Below are 15,117 nucleotides of genomic sequence, written 5' to 3' on the forward strand. Positions count from 1 at the left end.
ATCTCTATGACAAAACCAATCATATCAGATACATGAAGAAAAAAAAAAGAAGATGAAAATAAACTACTTATTGATCATAACTCTTCCAAACCAGACTGCGCTTGAAAATCTACAACTCTCTGAAAAGAAAGAATTCAAATAAAATTGAAATAAAGCAGAAATACTTCTACTAAGCAAATGGGAAAAGGGGGATGATACATACTGGGAAAGGGTCGACAAGGAAAAGAAAAAGTGTGTGTATGTGTCGGGGTGTGTTGTGTGTGGGTGTGAACAGTGAGTGGCATTACACCAGATCTACAAAAATAAGAAATTTCTCATAAGGGTGGCAGCTGGCTTGTTTGCAAAGAGTCAATGGGATCTTGAAAGGAGACACTAGTATCAGTATGGTCTTGCAGAAACTAATCTGATATAGAATATCCAAGCATTATTCCAATGATCATTACACAACAGTCAATCTGGGTAATTTCACAAACATTTTCTTCTCCATTTTCTTTTTATACATTCACATCCCTTCTTCCTATAACCCACCACCAAACATGCTGAAGTATTGCATCGAGGCTTTCAAATTTGAAGCATTCCACTTTTGATGCCAAACAGAAGTTGACATAGCGCAGTAGTGTAGTTTGTGGTGACTTGCAAACAAGAGCTGCCACCCTCATGCGGTTGAAGAACGGACAGTAGAAAATTTCCCACAATGCCCGGCATGGGAAGAGGTCACTTACCCGTCTGGCTTTGCTTTGGTACTTGACAGCTTTTTTTGTATCCATCTTGGCCGTCTCCACATAGTCCACCGACTGCTCTACGTTGTACTCAATTCTGTCGATCATCTCTCCCTGTTAGGTGCAGATTAGGAAACGATGTAAGAGAGAACATGGAAGAAAAGACATTAAATTACTGTAAAATTGATATTTCTTATGCTCAATGTAAACCCTACCACCATAACAATGAGTTTCTGTTTTCATTCTTTCTTTTATTCTGAAGACACAGAGTCTAAGGTCAAGGCACTGTCCAAGGCTGGTTGACCCAAATCAAACCCGATGTGGACAATGCGGTCGGCTCCAGTCGGGCCATGTTTGCCACCTGGGGAGTGGCACCTCCACCCCTGGAATGAGCTGACACCACCTAAGGAGAGCCACTGGCTCCCTCCAGCAGCACTCTGACGGGAATGCCCAACTTCAAGATTCACAAGGACCACAGACAGCAGTGCCTCAAACCAAAGTGTAAAATGCATGTGACTAGTCAGAGTATCTTATAATGACTTTTATTATTATTATTATTATTATCATCATCATCATCATCATCATCATCATCATCATCATCATCATTATTATCATCATCATCATCATCATCATCATCATCATCATCATCATCATCATCATCATTAATCATCATCATCATCATCATCATCATTATTATTATTATTCTTATTATCTATGAAACCATTGCAATTGTATAATTATTCTATCATGGTCTTTCCTTTTCTTGAGTGCATAAGGACATATACGTATACCATGTGTTATGCCTTATATTTTCATTCTTTCTCTTTATTCTTTAATTCTGAAGAGACAGAATTGTTTTGGCAAATAAATTATTGAATGATTTTGCCGAATAAATTATAATATTAATAATAATAATGGTTGTTCATTTTCATTTTTATTTAATAATGGCCTTGATGGTGCAAACATGACCAAACTGTCCATACATGAAATGAAATATGTGTATGTGGAACAGATAAAAACTGAAATTGCACTATGATACGAGCATCACTGCGTAAACCTCACCTTTACAGAGGGATTTTGTACAATTTCCTTTAGTAAAGACTGTTCAGTGGAAGAAGAAACTTTGAGGCTTTTTTTCTTCCTAAGGAAAAAAAGCTATACAGGCCTATATCTTTTTCTTTTTTTTTTCCTGATTTTTCATCATTGTTCTTCCTCCTCCACTCCTGTACCTGGCTCTCCACCAGCATGGCCATGTCCATGAACATGTCGTGCAGCTCTCGGATGCTGTTCTCCAGCTTGATGATGTCGTTGTGCCGCGCCTCGATGTCCCGCAGCGTCTGCTTTGCCTGCTGAGTGTCCATGATGATCTGAGGGGAGGGGCAGACAGGGAAGGGGGGATGTGGTAAATGGAAAGAGAGTTAGTTCATATCCCCCTATTTATACCTCCACAGCCCAGTTTGAGCCTTCTTGAACTGTCTAATAAGAGTCAATCCAAAACATGTGTGGCTACTATAATTTATTCATATTGCCTACATGTTCATCAGAATTCATCTGCACTATTTATTATGTACATTTTATTGACCACCCCATAGATCAACCATGCATGCAAGTATACTTCCATGACACAAGCAATTCACACAGTATACGGCAGGGTATTAGTTCTCTATTATCAAGCATTACCCAAAATATAACCTTTCGAAACTACTAAAAGTCACATCTCAAACCGCCTCACACATTTTACACTGAACCTGAAATGGCTTATCACATCTCGGTAAACCACAACTCCTATTGATGGTTTGAACAGCATGCAAGATCAGATCTTCATTGTTGGTTTAACTCAGCAGAAAAGTAGCCTAAAACAATCAAAATGGTATAAGAATGTGCATATCATACAACAATGTACATTTCAATCAAAGATCTGAAAATAAACTCAGCTGAAGCGATGTTTTGCCAATTATCAATCGACTTCCCCAGGCAAGTGAGGAGCCCACGGAAGGAACAACCTTTATATTATGTGAGATTGTGTAGAGTCTGTGCACACTGGACCTTGTCCAGCACACGAAAGATGACTTGGAATCCTGTGAATGGCCCGTTTCCACGTGTTGAACTGAAATTAAAGTTGAAATGGAAGCGGAGGCCCCCTGCCTTGTTGAGTGTGGGTCCCTCCACTCGTTCCCAGATGGTCTCTGCACAATCTCACACCATGAAAGTGCTGTTCCTTCGGCAGGATCCTCATTTGGCTGAGGAAGCCAACTGATTGGTAAAGCATCGCTTCAAGGGAGTTCATTTCCAGTTCTTTCATTTCAACTACTAAGTACACATCGTTGACTACTTTAACTGGATGAATTAGGAAAACCTACATCTCATAACTCAATCCACAAAACCTTTCTATCTTCTCATCACTATCCCCAAGATCCTGCATTTCCTCTCAATGCTATGTTTACACCATGTTCCTGGGGGCCAAGGCAGCCCCATTTGCCCAAAAACGTAGTGCACCATGGGTAGGTGGGATATTCTCCTTTTTCTCCCCCACTGTATTCTAGTCTTGTTCATTCCAGTCCTCCACTCAATGAGCATGTAGATATCAGAAGCCACCCTTCACGGCATTTGGTCAGGCTACACTGCAGACTAAACCCCTCTTCCCCCATGTTGTCTCACATTCATGCCGTTTTGTCCAGGGTGGACTTAATCCCGATTGCTGTGGCTGCCAGGAACATGGTGTAAATGTAGCATTATCAAGACAAACAGTGTTCCAGTCTTCTTGCTTCCCATACTTACCCCTGATGTGAAAATGGCTGGGTTTCCACTCTCTAACATATCCTCCAACTCATCATCTGTAGTCGATTTTCCGGCTGGGAGGTAAAAAGAGCGAAAAAATACAAGCATAAACAAAGTTTGCTTCTAATCCGTCATAGATGTGTGGGTCGAAAAGAAGACCAAGTGTGTCCACTAACAACATGTCCCATGGCCACTCAAAAAAAAAAAAAAAAAAAAAAAAAAAAAAAATCTAGGAAACATTAAAGCATAAATGGATTGGAAGTACATGTACATGCTGGTATGAAATTAATTGTATATCAAGTGAATGGAACAAAGTTTGTGAAGCAGCACTCCATATCAACATCCAATGCAGAAGAGAAAAACCTATCCACTAACAGCTAAGGTTATATTTATAGTTTCCAGAGATCACTTCATAAACCACTACATGTGTATCTGATACCCTGCTATAATTTTGTGCATTTTGCACAACATGAAACTAGTGCAAAAATAGAAATATGCACATACATATGTACTTTGGCTTGCTATACAGGTATGTAGTAATACTTCATATTTTGATTCCACAGAATGAAATTAAAGAGAAATTCATCTCACTATGTAGCCGAGCGCAAAACAAAATAACTTGCGTAAAAACATTTAACTTTACAGTAAATCTCTACCTGTACATCTCTGCCAGAGCTTGTCCAACTTGGCTTACAGAATTTTCAAGTGTCTTCAAGTGTGCACTGATAAGTACTTTAAAGGTCCCTGCAAAATATTGCATTAACTAGGCCAGTAATGCCCTTGAAGCTGAATCACACCAACAACATTTTATGTTCCTACCCCATGAAATAATTTCCACTTTTCTTCTATAGGTCGCACAAATATCACAGAACTGCGAATCACGAAAACAACTTTACAATTTAGGCACGCATTCCTCAATGAATTGACATATCATTTTGTCTTCATGTAGTTCAATAGCAGAGGAAAGACATTTTCACTGACAATACTATAGACTGATCCAATGTAGCAGTAAAATCTGCCATTACTGCAATGTCCCATGAACGCACGCGTATGGCGAATGCATGATTATACATTGTATGGCGACCAGTTCGTGCCCATGAATACATTCAGCATACAGTGTTTGTATGTGTGCGAAACAGGGACATTGCAGTTAAAGGGGAGGTAAACCCAAAGAGCAATGTGGATTGAGTGAAAGCAGCAACATTAGTAGAACACATCAGTGAAAGTTTGAGGAAAATCGGACAATCGATGCAAAAGTTATGACTTTTTAAAGTTTTGGTGATGGAACCGCTGGATGAGGAGACTACTAGAGGAAATGACGTATGAGTGGACAACGATACAAAGAAAATATAAAGGAAATTCAACAAAAATTCACTTTTCTAGAATTATGAAAGAGCAGTGGACCAACCGCTTTCAGAAAGCAGGGGGAATAATTGCTACCCTTAACATATGTCAATATCAAGTTGATGGAATTTGTAATTTTCATGAAAAATGGATTTTTGTAGTATTTTCTTTATATTTTCTTGGTATGGTTGTCCACTCATACGTCATAACCTTTAGTAGTCTCCTCATCCAGTGGTTCCAACACCAAATTTTGCGAATCATTGCTAGACCACTAATTTAACAAGACGCAAAAATGGAGTCAAAAGGGGCCTAAGCTTTCGATCCTTGCAGAACCTTTGTTCATTTTACCTCTGATGAAGATTGTGCTAGGATCAAAAGCTCAGGGCCCTATTGACTCCATTTTACTTCACTGGCTTGCCACTATCTGATAAACAGGTTTCAGGAGCTTTTTGTGCTACTTTTAACATGCAAAAACGTCACTATACACAAGGCTGACAGTGCACTTACAAGATAGCCTCAATGTCAAATCACAAAAAAATGTCTGTGACCTCCTCATTCACAAAAATATCTGTATGTGAAAATAACAGTTTACACAGTACAGTTGAACCTCTATTATCCGGCCTCCCTTTATCCGGATCTCTCTATTATCCGGACGCAATCTCGCCGTGATTTTTTTTTATCTTTTTTTTAATAATTATGGGAGGAAACACACATGAATTACATATACTTGATACATTTCTTAATAATTATTTAGTTTCAATAATCATCCCAAGAATTTATAAAAGAAAATTATTTCCGTTTGCAAACACGAACCTCTATTTTGGGGTCTGTTACTGAGTGTAACAATGAAAAGGTCGCAGTATACACATTACTACATGTGGTACTACAATGGGCTACATCAGTACATGTGTATGTGTATGTACCATAGAGCTCTATTATATGGTATGTACATGTATAAAGCATTGAGTCTCCCGTATCCGGCCAAATCCCTTATCCGGATGAGCCCCGGTCCCGACTTGTCCGGATACGAGAGGTTCAACTGTATGTCAATAGCCAGGTGGATTGTGGGTAACTCACTGATCTCAAGCTGCCTCTGAATGCGCCCCTTGCACCTCTCTCTGTAGTCGGTCTGCGTGCTGTTGTAATCTGTCATCACCTCCACGAACTTGCGCGATAATGTTGAGTGCTACACATACACACACAAAAACAACAACAATAGGGGGAGACAAGGCCATGATTAAAGAAGTGTACCAATGAATAACGCCAAAAGGCAGCAAGTCCTTGAATCACAGCTACCAGTGATTTATGCATGTTTAATTTGTACTTGATCTGAGAGGTATGTACAATGTATACATATATGTAATGCATTTCACAATGACTAAAATGAATTCCTTCTTAAAAATACAGCACCAATGAGACTTATATAAACAGCAGTTCTCTCTCTCTCTCTCTCTTCTCTTCTTCTTCTTCTTCTTCTTCTTCTTCTTCTTCTTCTTCTTCTTCTTCTTCTTCTTCTTCTTCTTCTTCTTCTTCTTCTTCTTCTTCTCTTTCTCTTTCTGCCTTTGCCTCTAATACCATATACCAATACCTCAGTATTCCAAATTCATGCATTTGTAAAAATATGCATATATTTATCAAATCCTGCTATTTCAGGTCTCTTCCAAAGCAAATATTTGAATTGGACCCAACATTTTCTCCAAGGAGACTATTCCCAACAAGCAGTCCTTTTCATTGGACTCCTTGGCTCCATTTTCATTTGTCTTTTGTCATGTATCAACTCAATGAAATATTACTTCCCAATAGTTAGTTGTATGCTCTTTTTTTTTCATATTGCATTAGAACAAATTATACAACATCCTAGAATTTCAATATTAATCTCAATCATACTTTACTATGATTTGGCTGTACGTCATGCATAATTATGTGCATTTACATATGTGGAAAAGCACAAATAAAGAAATTAGAAAGAAAATGAAAATAAAATTTAGACATGAATGCAAGGAGAGAGGTCAATCTATCATAAAACAATTTAGACTGGGGTACTGTAGTATGGTAACCAAACAGACAAGCTTGTACATGGAAAATCTCTGTACCTAATTTTTAAACTGAAGTCATAGTATAAAGTTCCACTCTATGTACATGTATGTGAGCCACTGGAATGTCACAATGGAACATCTGACTTCACACTTCCAAATCTTCTCGTCAGACGCTCAAATCTTATCCCCCCCGCACCACATTGAGGTCATTCACACAGCTTCTAGTGCCGCGCGCTCGACATTTGACGGTGCAAATGCCGGGGGTGTGGAGTGGGGAGCGCACCTAATAGAAATCTGAAACCGATTTGATCAAGGAGAAGCTCGGGAGGTATCGCAAATCCCTCCGCCGAGTTTGGTTTGCCGGCTTGACCAGACCAGGCCTCCCGTACATCAGCGATACCCCCCAAACCAATCACCGCTTAAAGGTTATCCAAATATGCCGGATGAAGGATAGCAGTGAGGTGAACATCACACGTAAGACTCGCCGTCGTCAAAATTAAAAAAAAAAAAAGGAAGAAGATTGTATACAGGGAAAACACATCTTCTCTTTCTTTTGGGAAAGAACACAGAATCATTTGATAGATAGCTTGTGCTTCAAATGTTCCTATATTCATTATCCTGCATTTCATTACAGCTTGTGGTCTTCAGTCATCCCTTGCAACCCCCCCCCCCACCCTCCATTAAACATTCTGCAAAAGAAAATATAATTTATTTTTGATGATAGGCCCGTATAATGTCTTAATAATTTGTAACACATAATAACAACGTACCCTTACAGTAGTTTTGTCACACAATTTATTTTGTTCATGTATTTTTCCTTGTACAATTTCGTTCATAGAAGAGTTGCATAAACCAATATATGAGATTGTAAAAAAATAATTGAAGGTACCATACTTCAGCTCCTACAGAGTACAATAAGAAGGTACACTGTAAATATGGCAATGAAATCAAGTAATTCACATACTCCATGAATTTCTTCACTAGCCTCAACTTTAACACTCTATAGATTATGTATATAATGTAAATGTAAGGATCTTCTTTGCTACATTGTACAATAAATTGCCACTGATCAATGTTACTGACACTAATTTTCTTCAATTTCACATATACATCATAAACACTGAAGCACAGACACATACAAAGACACACACACAGATATTGTAGGTGACAGATGAAAGATCTCAAATTTGAATCATTTTTTAATATTCTCTCTGATTTAGCCAACATCATGATTGACATATTTCTCCTAGAAAAATAGTATTTTGAGGTAACACTTGATGGTGCTACAGTGGAAAAAATATATCATTCAAACTGTTTTCAATGCTTTCTACTTTTTCTCTATCCACAAAGCGCATCGCATTTACATTGATATTATACATATTTCTTTTGTCATTACTTTGTAGATAAATTAAGTATTTTAATAAGACAGTTCCCACTTGCCCTAATACAAGAAGAATCTGACATAAAAATGGAGGGCATCTCACCTGTGTCTTTCTTATCCTGACATCGGCCGAGTTCATCTTGGAGCTCTCCTCCTGCTCAATGCTCTGCTCCATCACTGAGAGTCAAAAAAGAATCAGACCAGAAAATGGGAAACACAAAAAATAAAAGAGTGAGAAGGGGCTCTTTAATGATCAGGTTAATGACTCGGCAGAATATAGGGGTATGTATTAAAGGAACTGTTGACCATTGGGGGCAGTGATTTAAAAAAAAAAATGTTTTGAGTTATCACATTTGATGCATTGTGTAGGTCAGTTGTATCACAAAACATCAGAGTTAATACTTTTGCTTGTTGTTAAATTATGTAGCAAACAGCAACTGACTTGTAAAATTCTTGACAATAAAAACCCCGTGAAATATACGGCATATACAGTATAACCTGCCCTTCTGCCCCACCCCATGGGAGATCAAGGCCCATTCTGATGAAGCACACAAGTTAATGTATACCGTGCAACCTGTACATTAATATATTAGCATCAGTATTAAAAATCGCCTCGTGTGAATAGGACCATTGTCATTGCACAGTCCATCACAATAGCATGGCTAGTCTAACACCCTTTTATAGAGATTAAAGTAAGGTTACAGGAAATCTCAACAGTCTGAAAGGCCATTTTGCTTTTAATGGGGCAAGGAAAATGCAGCGACAAATGAGTTTGATACAACTCCTGCCAATCCAAAGAGATCCAACAAAAACATAATCTTTAACACAATATCTTTAACACGAGTATATCATCTGAAACCTCGACATCAGCACATTTATCAATGTTTAATAACTGCAAGTCAAACTTTAACTTATTGGTTTCTCTAGATCTTCCATGTTTCATGAAAATTACTTTGTGGGTGATATATAATCCTTCCCTACCACAGAAACGTCCCACTTTACAATACAAGTAAATTGGATGGTCATAACAATTTCTGGGGCTATGAGCAGAGTTTCAGTCATATTTGTGAAAAACACACACACACACACACATTCAAAGCCTATGACTTGCAGCAATATACAGTACGTGTATGCTGGAGAAATGATTTATTGGCTTTTCTACACGGATACCAAAATTGTGCGTGGATATTAATATTGTGTGTATGAGACATGAATCTCTGAATGAAAGAAAAAGAACAAAACAAAAACACTACACTGCTGTGTGATGAAACAGGAGATTAATGTTTCCATGATCAGGTAATGTATACTGGCAATTCAGCTTCATGATACATCCTATGACTCGTACTGTCGTTAAAGGCATATCACCATGACCTTCCGCCCAATGTAATGAAATTGCTGTTGCCAATTTGAGGAATTAAGCAATATCATGTACAGTGCACTCCCATTATAACGAACACATACATATAACAAAATTCCAGCTACAACGAAGTAAAAATTCAGGCGGCAAAATTATCCGCTCTGTTTTTTTTTTTTTTTTTTTTTTTTGTATTTGTTTGGTTAAAACAAAATTTTGATATTACAAAAGAAAAGTGCCGGTCCCGAGGACTTCATTATAACGGGAGTCCACTGTGATCTATCATTCACTGAAGATGTTGGCACAAAACATCTCCTGTGATACAGAGCAGGAACTCTGATCCTCAATAATTTCACTGTAACTTTATTGTAATGGACTTCGCCTAATTACAGGTGCCATACACAAAATGTGCTCGACAGAGAGGCAGACTGGGTGAATGAAAACAAAGAACAAAGAATAAACCATTCTCATACCGCATCCATCCCGATACCCACTCTCTACCAATCTCCCCCCTCTCCCTCTCCCTCTCCCTCTCCCTCTCTCCCTCTCTCCTCATTAGATGCCTACTTGACTGATGAATAATTTCCTAGGCATATTTACAGAGGCTGGTGTTCAGATCTGGAAGAAAGATTTGCGACCGAGGGGAGATGAACTCATCAAAATTTTGCTTTGGACCATGAGCTCTCATCACTGTCGGGGCATAATTCACCGTCCCAGCACTTTTCCCCCCCCCCTCCACGATCCAATACCTTCTCTCCCACTCTCTCCCACTGCTAGCCTCCCCCCCCCCCCCCACTACCACCATTGCCACCTTCATCCCCAGCTGCTTCATCACATTTTGATATATCACAATCATGCTGACTCAGTGCAAGCCACCACCACGGCCAGCCCGGCCAAGCACCAGAACCATTAGTCAGTGGGGGCTGACTCATTGCCGTGCAGCCCTCTTCCCCCAAAATCTATTTTCGCCCTCCGCGGGAATTAACATGATTATTTCCATAAATGTCGGCAAGTGCCTCCCACACATATTTCAACGGGGAGCATGATACGTGCAAATTATGCACACACTGCATCGGGCAGAACAGATTGAATGCTTCCCACCTCCACCTCGTACTCCGCCTCCTCCTTCTCCACCTTCTCCTCCTCCTCTTCCTTTCCTTCTCTACTTCCCTCTTGACCTTTGTATACCTCTCCCAATATGAACCCAGTCCTCCATCTGTCTGTTTGTCTCTGTTTGCTTGTCTGTCTCTCAGTCATTTGTCTCCGTCTGTGTCACCTGTCCATGTATCCTATGTATCTCATCTCTTCAATGCACAGATCCTGCTCACCTTTGATGTCTCTTCTAACCTTGTTACTCAATTATTTTCTATTTCAAGACTTGAATTTCTCACATTTCTCTTTATTTCCTCCTTCACTTCAGCGTGTCCTACCTTTAGGTAACTTGAATTCATTCTCTCCCCCCCCCCCCCTTCTCTATAACGTACAATTGTAACCTTTACCCACATCCAGTCATACAGTCTTCAGGAAAAGGAAATAACAACCTGCAAATAAAGATTTCATCTTTACTCTGTGGACACTCTCTAGGTATCTCTTCCTCCGAGCCATCTGGTCATTAGTCAGTTTTACCTCAGGTCTCCTTTGATGTTATTGCAATTCTACAATGAATGTCCAATGTACTTCTACTTCTATACATGTATGAGATCACTATACAATAAAGTAGGCTGATTTTTTTTTCTTCTTCTTCACTATTTCTCCAATGACCCCCCTCCCCCCACCCCCACCCCTTTGTGGGTGTGAATTGAAATGAAAGAATCTTCATGCATTTTTCTCGTTAGTAAGAGCCTGAAAACATGCTATCAAGCAAGCAATTCCCATAAAACATTCAGTTACATTTCATATGAAAGTGGATGCTTTCACACTGACTGGGCCCATCTTCTTGAACTTAACCTGTTTATATTTTCACAAACGAGAGTATTTTTACAAAACAAAAAAAACCCAACACCAACAACAATACTTTCCAAACCATTTGTAACAGATCAAGTTAGTGTGAAATTTGTGAAAAAAAAAATCTAACACTACAAAATATCTAAAAACTGCAGTGCTGTACATTGTATTTCTCATGCACCTTAAGTACATTTTTCATCTTATTTCTTTTTTCTCTCTTTTTTTTTTTTTTTTAGGGGGAGGGGTTGTCCTTTCCTTTTTGCCTTCTAAAAGATGGGTTGGTAGGGATCATGGTATTTTCCTCAATTTCAATCTGACTGTGGTGAGTGACACACAGAATGGTATTCAAGGAAACCTGTCACGCAGTCATTACCCGCATCAGAACACACAATTACAAACATCTAACTGATCACTCCATAGCAGACATGCAATCAGAACGAGTACAGCAGCAGCGGCAGCGAGGACATTAAAAGGAGCTCTGCATTCAAACTGGTATGATATCATCTATGAATGAACATCAACTTTCAATGAAAGAATTGGATGAGCGATTACTATGGTTTTCTTTTTTCATCCAAGCACAGAATCTGAGGCAAAAGATCATGGGAAATTTTGCAAAAATCAGGAAAAAAAAAGTGGCAATAAAATAACATATTGTACACTGTGCATATGTCAATGCTTAAATGATATTTGATGTATGCTACATGTGTGCTGTAACTTATGGCATAGTTTTGGTTGAGATGGGGATACAGATCTTAGTTTTTTTTGTGTGTGTTTTTTTTTTGGGGGGGGGGGGGTTGGGGGATAATTAGAAACCACTTATCTGACATTTTAAAGAGCATACAATTCTAAGAGAAATTATAAGTTTATTTGATGAAAATCAGTTTTCAAATGGCTGCAATATCCAAAAACAGAGTGAAACAAAACGGTCCTAATAAAAGTTGGGACCCACCTTTTATCAGGATTTCTTTGTTTGTCTGTTGTTGTTTTTTTCTTTGATATCTCACCAATTTCAAAATTGATTTTAATCAAATAAGCTTTTGATTCTTCTTAGAATTGTATTCTCTTTAATATTTCATATAAAATATATATATATCAGCAAAGTCTCCATGACCAATCATATTTTAAATGAGCAAGGAACAGTGTTTATTATAAATGACAATAATTCATTACATAAACACCATGATCACTTTCCCAGAGGTTAGACTTCTGGTGATACCTACAAGTTGTACATGTAGTCCCGTCAATAGATTTGATCAAAATCTTGATTCAACCCATGCAAGGACACATGCACTGTACACACACAAAACACACACACACACACATACACACACACACACACACACATACTCCCTCTCTCTCTCTCTCTCTTTCGATCTCTCTCTCTCTCTCTCTTCTCTCTGCATCACAAGAAGAACTTAGGAGAGTGACATCTAATTCAAGAGGTTGCTGATGATGGAAAATGACCTCGTAATGGCCCCTTGATCCGCTATTAAAGCCGATGTTTGGCTTCACAGCAACAAACACCGAGCTGGCTCAGCTAAGGATCCGCCCACTGCACCTTGGATTCAGGCTGTCTCTACATGCACCTTATTACTCAGCTACTAGTACAAAAAAAAGAATAAAAAATCTAGATGAAATTTACAAGAGCGTTGTATCTTTATCAACGGTAGGCTGCTGGAAAGAGAGAGACTGCAATTCTGCAGGCTTTTAGAGTTATAAAGCAAAACGGTAAGAAGAAAAAAAAAAGGAACAGACTTGGATTAAGAAATAAGAGATAAGTCTTGTTTACTTTTCAATGTATTCATTTTTAAAACGCAAAAAATAAAATGGAAATCCTTTGAAAGGCTACCTTGTCCTGTGTCCCCATAAGTTTAAAGGACAAGTTCACCTTCATATACATAAGGACTGAGAAGATGCAGCGCTATTATATATAATAGAACACATCAGAGAAAGTTTGAGGATAAATCGGACAATCCGTTCAAAAGAGATTATTTTTTTGATGTTTCACTGCCACCACTGCTGGATGAGAAGACTACTACAACTTGTGATGTCACATGCATCAAATAATATAAAGAAAATATCAAGAAAATAAAACATATTTTCACTTTTCTCGCATAATAAACAAACACTTGACTAGCCTCTCTCAGAAGGGCGGAGAAATAACATTACTGTTAACATACATCAGTATCAAGGTGAGGGAATGTCTGTTTTTTCACAAAATGAAATTTTGTGGAATTCTCTCTCTATATATACTATGTATATTTTTCTTACTATCGTTCTATGCATATGACATCACAACACAGAAACTTTAAAAATGTATAACTTTTGAATGGACTGTCCCATTTTCCTCAAACTTTCACCTATGTGTTCTACTGATATTGCTGCATTCACTCAATCCACATTGAAAGGTGAACTTGCCCTTTAAAGGATGCTGTAACAAATATGGTTGCTCAATTCTATGAAAACATTGTCAGATTTTGGTTAGCTATATAATGATGCTCAAGCTGGAAGAGGAAACCCTCAAACTCACAAGATGTGAAGGCGATGTCATGGCTATCACAGTGCTCAAATATCATCATGCTCATAAACCATTCTGGAATGGCTTAATCTGACACAACTGTATGCCATCTACAGGAAAAATTGGGAATTTGGTACAAAGCTTCTCATCACAGATTTTCACTAATTTGTTTAACCATTATCCACTCTCAACCGCCATCTTTCAAAGGCTCTATTGTCAAACAGTAATGCACAGTGGTAGTGCATCATAGGACAACACAGGTCAGCTTTTGCAAACTGGGAGCATTGTAAGGCAATGCCTTTAAGCAATATCAATAGGGTGAGTAATGTAAGATTCATAATGCAATCTCTCTCAGCTTGCAAGATTGATTCCACAACCCTTAACTGACCAATATAGACTAATTAGTCACGGGGAAAGAAAAGGGGGGGGGGGTCTGTCCTTGATGCGTGAACAGAGGAATAAATGATGGCATAATTGACAGACCCCCGTGATATTGTACAGCAGCTATGCAAATTCACACCCAGGTCATTTAAACATGTTCGTTGTCAGTCTGTCCCGCGATCCACGCACTGCAATACTAATAGCCTCCCACACATGGTGAGTGTACTGCCCACGCGCACAGCTGACTACAAGTACATGGGTTCACATGTTTTCAGGACGGGCAAAAGTCGTACATAAATTTACATGAAGCCCGCTAAAATGCCTGCTATGGATTTAGTCCCCTAAGTTTTGTGTTTGCAATTCTAGTCATTTTATATTTTTGTTTTTTGAAAGTACATGGTTATACATTGTAGTCTGTTTGCTTCTATTATGCTCTTTTCTTGGTCAACAATTCCAGATATTTTTTTTGTTTCCCGTCATATCACAATGGCTAAATCAAAAATAAAAGATAAAATCACTATAACCATCTGTCATCAGCTACAAATGTATTTAATCGGGAAGCACACCGAAGAAAGAAATTACTCTGGCTAGACCTTGGATTGTATGCAAATGCTAGAGTTGGGGATGGGTAACCAAAATAAAATCTACAGATATTTGACTGT

At 38.5% G+C, this 15,117-nt stretch overlaps 1 protein-coding gene across 2 annotated transcripts in view; it reads right to left on the reverse strand.

Annotated features, from left to right (window-relative positions):
* Positions 1–15,117, reverse strand: part of LOC140226938 (syntaxin-like) — a 100,417-nt gene that overhangs the window by 29,579 nt on the left and 55,721 nt on the right. For both annotated transcript variants that reach the window (XM_072307366.1, XM_072307367.1), the window contains exons 5-9: positions 8,362–8,435; positions 5,919–6,027; positions 3,498–3,571; positions 1,949–2,086; positions 723–833 (exon numbers count right to left, since the gene is read on the reverse strand). In XM_072307366.1, the coding sequence (XP_072163467.1) occupies positions 723–833; positions 1,949–2,086; positions 3,498–3,571; positions 5,919–6,027; positions 8,362–8,435 (506 nt within the window). The remainder of the gene's footprint in view (positions 1–722; positions 834–1,948; positions 2,087–3,497; positions 3,572–5,918; positions 6,028–8,361; positions 8,436–15,117) is intronic.

Source organism: Diadema setosum, chromosome 4 (genome assembly GCF_964275005.1).
Source record: "Diadema setosum chromosome 4, eeDiaSeto1, whole genome shotgun sequence".
NCBI lineage: Eukaryota > Metazoa > Echinodermata > Echinoidea > Diadematoida > Diadematidae > Diadema > Diadema setosum.